General features: G+C 39.0%; 1 protein-coding gene across 1 annotated transcript; it reads left to right on the top strand.

Annotated features, from left to right (window-relative positions):
* The first annotated feature begins 679 nt into the window (after nt 1-679).
* LOC131243535 (SKP1-like protein 1A) lies at nt 680-8110 on the top strand. The gene is made up of 2 exons (XM_058242955.1): nt 680-1019; nt 7644-8110. The coding sequence occupies exons 1-2, from the start codon at nt 714-716 to the stop codon at nt 7815-7817; spliced, it is 480 nt and encodes a 159-aa protein (XP_058098938.1). The 5' UTR covers nt 680-713; the 3' UTR covers nt 7818-8110.
* The last annotated feature ends 1763 nt before the right edge of the window (nt 8111-9873 follow it).

Genomic DNA, 9873 nt, shown 5'->3' with positions numbered 1-9873 from the left:
TACGGTGGACACATCCAAACCATTGATCGTGAGAGATCATAGTGGGCCACGTAAACCAATTTGCACCGGAACAAGGCAGGTGGTTGAATCCGCACCGGATAATGACTCGTCCCCGCCGGACCGGAGTCCTCCGCCACAGCAGCGCATAAAACAACAAAGTTCTTTGGGGCCCACCTTGTTATAAGTGTAAAATCCACTCCGTCCATCAGGTGAGAAAAATCATTTTAACCGTGCATACAAAATATCAGATAATATAGGAGGTTATATATGCCATGAAAATAGGAATGATGTGAAGTTACGACTAAAACATCTAAGTTCAAGCCCTGTGGTTCGCCTGAGTTTTTATTATTATCAGGCTAATCTTTCATACATTCCCTTCATCCTGATGAGTTTCATCAGATGAACGGTTTTGATGAGAGGTACACACCATGATGGTCCCATACACAAACCTGTGGTTGGCGTCACATCCTATCTGTTCCATGATTTGTAGACAATATTAGCCGTTTATTTTACTAATTTTTGGTTTTAAGGGCTATCATCAAGTGGATAGAGCCTGATGGACGGAGGGGATTTTACAAATACAACATGGTGGGCCGCACGGAGGTTAGGTGTTTCACGCGCTGTTGTAGTCTTGTAGAAGACTCTGGTTTTCCATCCACACTACTATAAATACCCGTTCTTATCTAGGGTTTCCAGGCATATCGATCCGGTCGATGTCGATGGCTTCGAAGAAGGTGACCCTGAAGAGCTCGGACGGCGAGGAGTTCGTGATCGATGAGGCGGTGGCCCTCGAATCGCAGACGATCAAGCACATGATCGAGGACGACTGCGCGGACAACGGCATCCCCCTTCCCAACGTCACCAGCAAGATCCTATCCAAGGTCATCGAGTACTGCAAGAAGCACGTCGAGGCGGCTGCCGGCAAGAACCCCGATGACCGCTCCAGCGACGAAGAGCTCAAGGCCTGGGATTTGGATTTCGTCAAGGTCGATCAGGCCACCCTCTTCGATCTTATCCTGGTTAGTCGATCTTAACCCGATCTCTCTCTCTCTCTCTCTCTCTCTCTCTCTCTCTCGTCATTGGATTTTAGGGTTTCTATCTGTTAACCTTAAATGTTTTGGGAGTTGACATTCTTTTCTGCTGTTTTATTGGATGATGAAATTAGGGTTTTGATTATTTCTCTTTGATATGATGAAATTGAGGTTGTTTTGATTATCCTGAGAAATTGCAATAATAGATATTATGATTGATGGGGATGTCAGTAACCCTTTCTGTCACTATTTCTTGATTAATTGGATTAGGTTTTGATCGATAATTCCTTTTTGTGTTGTTCGTGGATGGATAAATTAGGGTTTTGATAAATTCCCTTTTCTCAGGGTTTTAATCGTTGGTTGTTGTTGTTGTTTCTTGATTGATGATATTATGTTTTTGAACTATGTGATACAGAGGTTGATGTTACAGACCATATATGGGTATTAATCAATGCATATCTTGATTCTACATTATTGGGATTTTGACTGGTGCGCTTTTCATAATGGATTATTAGGCTAATGGGTTTTTGGGAATATTTGTATAATGGATTATTAGGTTAATGGGTTTTTGGGAATATTTGTATAGAATTGCATTAGAGAAAGGTCTGTTAGTTGAGGTTATATGATGCTCAACATGCATCTTTGCATAGTATACATTGGTGATCAATTCTGACAAGGGGGGCCCATGGTTTGGTAATCCGGACGATGGGTCTGTTGTGTACGGTTCACATTCAACTGAACTAAAATCCCAATATTGGTTGCTGAGATGATGAGATTTTGCAGCAATTATGCTTTTTCTTAGACCTTTTGTTGTGTTGTGCCTTTTGGTGATAGATGATAGTTAGATGGGTTTTTTGTGTTTTTTTTTTTTTTTTTCTCTCGGAAGGATAAATTGGTGGATACCTTAGGTAGTTGAGGCTATATGAAAGGATAATTAGGTAGATGCCTGCCTTTTGTTGTGTACAATTCACATTCAACTGAAAAAAAAAAATCCCAAGATATGTTGATGAGATGATGAGATCTTGCAATCGTGATGATTTTCTTAAACCTTTTGTTGTGTCTTGGGGGTTGTGCCCTTGGGTAATGGATAATTAGGTAGAAGGGTTTTCCTGAATATATATATATATATATTTGAAAGGATAATTAGGTAGATGCCTTAGGTAGTTGAGGTTATATGATACACAACTTGCATCTTTGTAGAGTATACACAGGCGTTCAATTCTGACAAGTGGGCCCATGGTTTGGTAGTATAGGTGATGGGTCTGTTATCTACAGTTGACATTCAACCGAAAAATTTTCCAGATTGGTTGATGGGATCTTCCAATCGAGGGGGTTATTAGGCATGCTCCATCCATGGTGGGAGTGGGAAGCAACTGACCCATGTGCTGGACTACCAAACCATGGACCTTGCTTCTCAGGATTGAAAAATTTGTGTGTAATGTTGAAGGACCTGGGCTGCATGTCTTGTAATTCCTCTTGCTTGTTAATGGTTGGAAAAAAAAGAGTTTCTTTTTCTTGTTTATGAGGTTGTATGAAGTGAGAGCTTACTATATAGATGGTGCAACTGATATAAAAGGATATTAGTCTTTTGATCGAATGCTATATGGATGCTAGCTTGTGTTGCAGTGTAGTACATAAGTGGAGGTGTATTAGTGTATGTTTTGGTAGTCTCTTTTAACCTCGTAGCATTGGCATTTCTTAAGCATCCTTTAAGATATACTAGATATGAGTGTCATTGGTGGTTATAGGTCGGATTTTCATCCGAATTATGGAAAATAATCCCTTTGGGGAAGGGGTTTGATCTACAATTCTGTGGTAGATATATTTGATTCAAGCTACTAAATCCAATCCTTTGACATGGATTACTTGTTCTACCTGGCATATTCTGTTTGCAGTGGAAGCATTTTCTAAAGAAGTTTGTAGTTGATATTGATCTGTTTTGATGACGACTGCATGTTGAAAAAAAAGTAATTTTTACATAATGATTGATTTGTGATTGGTTTGACTATAATCATGGGCAAGGTTCTGTGGACTCTGAAGAGATCTTTCTAGGTCAAACTCATAATCAGTCTCAGGAATGTATTGATTCGTCTTGGTAGTTCTGGTTTGTTATCAATGTAGGTCAAAGGTTCTGTTTCAGATTGATAGAATATATAAATCTTTTCCTTGAACTTGGGCTGAGTTAAGTTGACCTAGGACTGAATTGACTTCATATGATTTTTTATTTTTTATTTTTTTTTATACCAAAACTGGGACTGGTTGGTTTTATTCAACTGAAGTCTTGTGAAATCCACTGATTAAGATGCAATCATTTATGAGCTACCCTTCTCAGTTGAAGGAATTTAGTACAGATGCTCATGCCTTTGTGGTTTTGTTTTAAGCATGTTCAATAGTATTGGCTAGGGGTCTCATTTTTATCTATGTTTCCAATAACCATTCTTGATGGGTATATCCTGAAATGCTTGGCTCTTATGCTCATTTAGCGTCGTCTCAAATGAGATATTTATAGATTGTACTGATAAAAAATAATAGTATTTTATCCTTTAAAAAGTAGTAATTTGCAGATCGTATCCGTCTTTACTCTTCAATTTTAGTGTCTTTTGGAAACTTCATAGCTAAATGTGTTTTATGGACCATAGCTAAATTGTGTCTCATGGAAACTATGTACAAAGGTCACTCTTTTCTAAATGGAAATTGTGCAGATCAAGATGCCTAGGATAACTTTGATTATCTTTCATGATCTTTTGGTACTGTATGTTGTTTACACTGTTTTATTCTGCATCTATTTATCTCAATTTATTTTTCTATATCTTGATGCAACTCTTTTTCCTAATGGCATGCATTCTACTATAAACTGCACGAGCATATCAATTTCTATGTTTAAGTAGTAGGTCACTGTTGACCCATATTTTTGGCTTTCTTCCTCCCATAAATAGCAGAGGTTTGCCTAGCCAAAATTCATGCAGGGCCAAGGTATCCCGTATTGGTATCGGTTGGCGTAACGGTGCCCTCTGATACCGATACGGATACGGGGGTGTAACGGCCCATAACGGTGCAATTTTATTTCAATTTTTTGCCAAAAAAATTGAAAAAATATGGATTAAATCCGGAATATTCTAAGCATTCCAAATATGCATTCATTTATAAATTGGAACAAGTTTATGGTGGTGTAACGGTCCACTCTTTGGTGAGAAGTTGTATCGGACTGTATGATGAATTTATGAACCAGATAACTTGAATTTGACTGCAAAATTCATATATTTAATTTTCTAAATATCTAATTTATATACTTAACAATGTGATATCATTTCTCCCAATAGTTCTTTAAAAAAAATGAAATTAAATTCAGGTAGATGGCGTTACCAATTTGGGGCTGACTTAGAGCACCAATCCATGCCCCAAATCAGCCTCATATTCATGCAATTTATTGGCATTATCCCACTTATGAATTGGTGAACATTTATTGGATAGTGAATTATGAAAAAAAAAAATGAAAAGGCCCTATTTTAAAAAACAAGCATCACCAAATTAACAATTAAAATATTCAAACAAATTGATTTTGGCATTGTGAGTTAGCAATTACAGTCCATAATTTAATTGGTAAATTTTAAGTTAATACATGCCTTGTGTATAATTTTTTAAGGGCCCGAATTAGGTGGGACTTGGATTGTGAAGTGTAGCACATGAGTGTCAAAATTTTTTGGGCCCCACCCGTTATGAATGTGTTATATCCACACCGTCCATCCATTTTGCAAAATAATTTTAGGGCATGAGCCCAAAAAATGAGGCAGATCCAAAGCTTAGGTGGACCGCACCATAAGAAACAACAATAATTAAACGTCCACCATTAAAAATTTATTGGGGGCTACAAAAGTTTTAGATTAAGCTGACATGTGTGTTTTCCCTTCATCCACGTCAATGTGACCCTATTAACAGGTTAGATGGAAAATAAACATTACAGTGGACCCTAAGAAATTTTTAATGGTGAGCATTCTATAACCACTGTTTCCTATGCTGTGGTCCACCTGAGATTTGGATCTTACTGATTTTTTGGATCATGACCTAAATTGATGTGGCAAAATGGATGGACGGCATGGATAAAATACATACATCATGGTGGGGCCCATGTGGCACATGTACCATTTATTAACTTGTTCGTTGAAAGCGTGCCGCGTACCCAGTCCATTCATTTGACGTTAGCAATTCCTGTGGGTCTGATCATGAGGTATGTGTTGTATCTAAACCGTCCATTCATTTGACGAGCTCGACTTAAGGATTGACACGAAAAATAATACAGATCTAATTATCAAGTGGACCACACTGCAAAAAGCAGTGGGGGAATTGAACGTCTACCGTGGAAACCCTTTTTGGGATCACAGATGTTTTGGATCAATATGAAATTTGTTTTTCCACTTCATTCAGGTCTTTTTGACCTTACGAACAGATTGGATGGAAAATAAACGTTACGGTGGGCCCTACGAATTGTTTAAAGTGAAAATCATTATCGCCGCTGTTATTTTTGCTGTGGTCCAGATGATCTTTGGATATGATTCATTTTTTGAGTAATGCTTTAAAATGATCTCTAAAAATAGATGAATGGTGTCGATATAATAAATACATCACTGTGGAGCCCATGTAACTTTGATCTCCTTTGAACCGTTTGTACAACTCGGAGCTCGAGGAGTGTCAGCGCTCGTCTTAGCATGACACGTACCTGCAGCAGCTACATAGCTGGTGTGTGGTACACCAGCAAATCTGCTTCCGATTTTTTTCCCGATGCCAAATGAAAAAAGAGGGAAACTGAAAAAGAAAAAGAGGGAAAGAAGAGGGGGAGAGAGAGAGAGAGAGAGAGAGAGGGAAGAAGAAGAAGAAGAAGGCTGCAGCCGCAGCAGTCCAGAAGAAGAAGAAGAGGAAGAAGGAGAAGAAGAAGAAAATAAAGAAAAAAAGAAAAAGAAGAAAGGTACGTTTATATTTTTTCTCCCATTTCTTTAGCCCGTAACAGCCGTTACGGGATGTAACGGCCGTTATGGTCACAAAATCGGGGGGGGTGCCCGTTTCGACCCCGTATCGTGTAACGGTGTCGGCCGTTACCGTTACGTATTGGCCGTTACGGCCGATACGTAACCGATTTGGGACACCCTGTGCAGGGCCCTGCTCATGTAACCAGCAAATGCATGTACCATTATCCTTCATGTCTGAGGGGGTCCTAGGTTCCAAAACAAATGGATTGCTTGACAAAATTGTTTTGGCCATCTGTTTGTTTCACACATTTTGGCCTACCTGAGGAGTGAAATTGTCTGATTCTATTTAGCTAGAAGAGCTACACATCTTCCGGTTTTTTGGATCAAGGTTCAAACTTGCGTACCTTGATCCAAAAAACCAGAAGAAGTACACAGTGCAGCCTCCTAATGGAAAGCTTAGATCTTGTACGTGTTTGCCATATAGGCATTTGCACATGTCTCTGTATAGTCCGACTCTAGATGCGTGTGGTCTTAGCAAGGCACTGTTCACTCAATTGTTGTTTACTCAGTTTCTATCTATGCTGGCTTGAAATGGACTCTATTTGTGCTGAGATTGGCCAGTGGTAAATAGTTATAGGTGAGTACATTGGCAAGTGGCGTGGTTCTTTTTGTAAAATTATCTCGTTCTTCCATTCTCAGCTCAAATCTGGGTATATTGAGGAGAAGGCCTATATTGTTCATATCATTTGAGGTATTCAATGCTAGTGTTATATTGTTATTAGGCAAGCCATTTAGGCTCACAATATTGGTATCTCCTGCTCCCATATCCTGTGGTCCAGAAACTGGGATATGAAATTGCATGACTCGGGCCTAAGGTTTAATGGGAAACCCTCTTTCCCCTTGTAACTACTAGTTTTCTTCATGTCTGTATCCCGCTGTTCCATTTTTTAGGCTAAAACTGGTATAACAGTTGTAATATGAGTACTGTGCATCCCTATATTGCAGCATTTCTTGTATTTGTTTCTCTGACCGGGCACTATGTTCTTTACTGAACACCTTACCCTCCCCTCTGGAAGCATGATAGTCAAGGTATTCCGTGATGCAACGTTGGTCATAATGGCCAGGACCTTAAGGTAACGTTATGGGCTGTAATGACCGTTATCACCCCCGTAAAGGCTATTATGCTCTCTCTCTCTCTCTCTCTCTCTCTCTCATTGAAAAAAAAAACCCCACAAAACCTTTTGTCAGATTGTGCTAGTGTAGGGCTGTGGAATGGCCTAAAAAGATATGCATGGGGTCCTAACTCTGTTCTTTGCACTACTTTTTATTTGAATAAAAACAGAAAGAAAAGAATATGTAAGCCATTGAATGAAGGGTTAGGATCTTCATCTGAAATATTTTCATGGAATCTCCCAGCATGGTAGGGGCCCATCAGATTAAAAGGTTGGATCACGTAACCATGGCTGCACATGTTTATTCTGCATCTCTTCCCACATTATGCAGGAGTGCATTTTTAACCTGCAGTCATCATGATTTAAACCCCAAGTAAACTTGTTCTCTTCAGCAATCATATGTTGGGGAGTTGTCTTTTGCAGCTATCAGTTTTATTTTCCTCTTCTTTGCTTTGTTTGTGGTGTGTTTTTTTTTACAGGCCGCAAACTATCTGAACATTAAGGACTTGCTCGACCTGACTTGCCAAACAGTGGCCGACATGATAAAGGGAAAGACTCCTGAAGAGATCCGCCGGACATTCAACATCAAGAATGATTTCACCCCTGAGGAAGAGGAAGAGGTCCGAAGGGAGAACCAATGGGCTTTTGAGTAAATGAACCCCCCTGACCACTGCTTACCATGTGTTGATCATACATATACATGACGGAGGTGGCAGTGGTGGTAAGTACAGAGTCATTAAATTAGTAGGGTTGGCGTCTTAGTAGTTTTTAAGTGTATAGAGGGGTTGGTTGCAGACAGACTATGGATACTCGCCTCCAACATCAGATTTGCTTTCTTTCCTTTTTATATCCTTTTGCATTCTACACTTGTGTTTTGGACCTTGCTTTCTAGTCTTCCATGCTTCGGATTCTTTTCCCTTTTTGGTTTAGAATGATGTGTTTTGCTTTTGTTTGGAATTTTTGATGATTTCCATTTTGATTTTTTTTTAAAAAAAAAGAAAAAGAAAAAGAAAAAAGATTAAGATTGTTGCCACTGCACTATTTGGATAGGGCCTAGCTACCTAAACACGTGGCAATGGCCCATCCAGTATGGAGGGATTCAGCCTCAGGGTTCCCATTCTTCAGTTGAAATATTCGTCCAGTGTTTAGGAGAACTCTCCCTTTTTTGGCGACTTCCCTCTCCTTCAACGTTGGAAATAGTTTCGATACCAAGGGAGAAAGTATTTAATGCAAGTTGCCCCAATGTGGAAATAAATAATTCACTAAAGACAAACTAAGATGATGGGCCAGACAAAAAGGACAGATGGCCACCCCAACCCCGCCAACATAGGGCGAGTGTTTTGTTGATTAGCATATTATTTAGTTTGATAATTTATTTGTGGGCGATCTTATCTATTTCCTTTCGACAGAGAGATCCTGGCAATTCATCATTCTAGTCTTTAACTTTGAACATGGCCTGGACCAACAAATAATATACGTCCCACTGCTCTCAGGTACATTAAACTCGTATGAGAAATATGTTTGAGAGTAGGAAAAAGACCATTAATCCAATTTCAATCGGCATGTGTGGCAAACTTGATTAGCTGCTGTTTGGCCAGTCTTATATATGCTCTGCCTAATCTCTCTTGCCAGCTATTTATTTTAAGACGTGTGCTCAAACATGAGACGGATCCAAAACTCTTTTAAGGATTTTGACATGTTTCCCACGATGCGGATGCGTTGAATGGGTAAATTTTAATCATTTGTCCTTTTGAGGTTCGGACATTAATCTTCACTTGCCTACTAATAGGGCCCGCCCTAATGTTTATTTGCCATTCAAGTGGACCACACTACAGGAAACAGTGGGGATATGATAATGCCACTATTGAAACCTTCCTAGGGCCCACCCTAATGTTTATTTGCCATTCAACCCTTTCATAAGATGACCTTTTGACTTAATGATGCCCACTATTGAAACCTTCCTAGGGCCCACAACGATGTTTATTTGCCATTGAACCCTTTCATAAGATGACTTTGACTTGAAGATAAAGCAGGAATATCTGCCTGTTCCAAAACATGTGGCCCCGCGGAAGTTTCTAACCATGGACATTCAATGGCGGGTATGCCGATCAGATGGAGAACATATCTGTGAATGGGTTGATCTCTATGGATCTTAACAAAATTATACACCAACCTATGTAAATAGCTATCTATAGTATATATAGATGCACATAAATATATCTTATAACAAAAGAAATTGGCTAGTTGTCCCTTGCCAACGTACACGTATCATATTGATATATTCCGAGTTGGATGGAAAAAAAAAAAATCAAATACAATTTTACCTTAAATCCGACATATATATATATGTCCCAATCCCCAACCACTTATAATAGACCATTAACATATATTATGAGCACGGATTTGAAAGTACTTTTGAGACGCAACAAATTTTAATTCATACTTGATATATTAAAGCTGGTTGAAAAGACTGGTAGAAAATTTGAAGGCCTTAGATAAGTCTTCTACATGTGCCATCATGAAAAATCTATCTCCAATCCACTTCCACGATCAGATCTTAATTTGACCATATTCCCAAAATACTTTTGCCCACTCAAATCTATACACACCACCATCAACTTGTCATCTTAATTATCTTTTAAATCCAGACACAGATTCATCAAGTGCAGTACAGTAGAGGTGTGCCCCGTCATAAAATCAGAGTGGTCC

Source organism: Magnolia sinica, chromosome 4 (assembly GCF_029962835.1).
Source record: "Magnolia sinica isolate HGM2019 chromosome 4, MsV1, whole genome shotgun sequence".
NCBI classification, from domain to species: Eukaryota; Viridiplantae; Streptophyta; class Magnoliopsida; order Magnoliales; family Magnoliaceae; genus Magnolia; species Magnolia sinica.
This window is presented reverse-complemented; position numbering and strand designations above follow the sequence as displayed.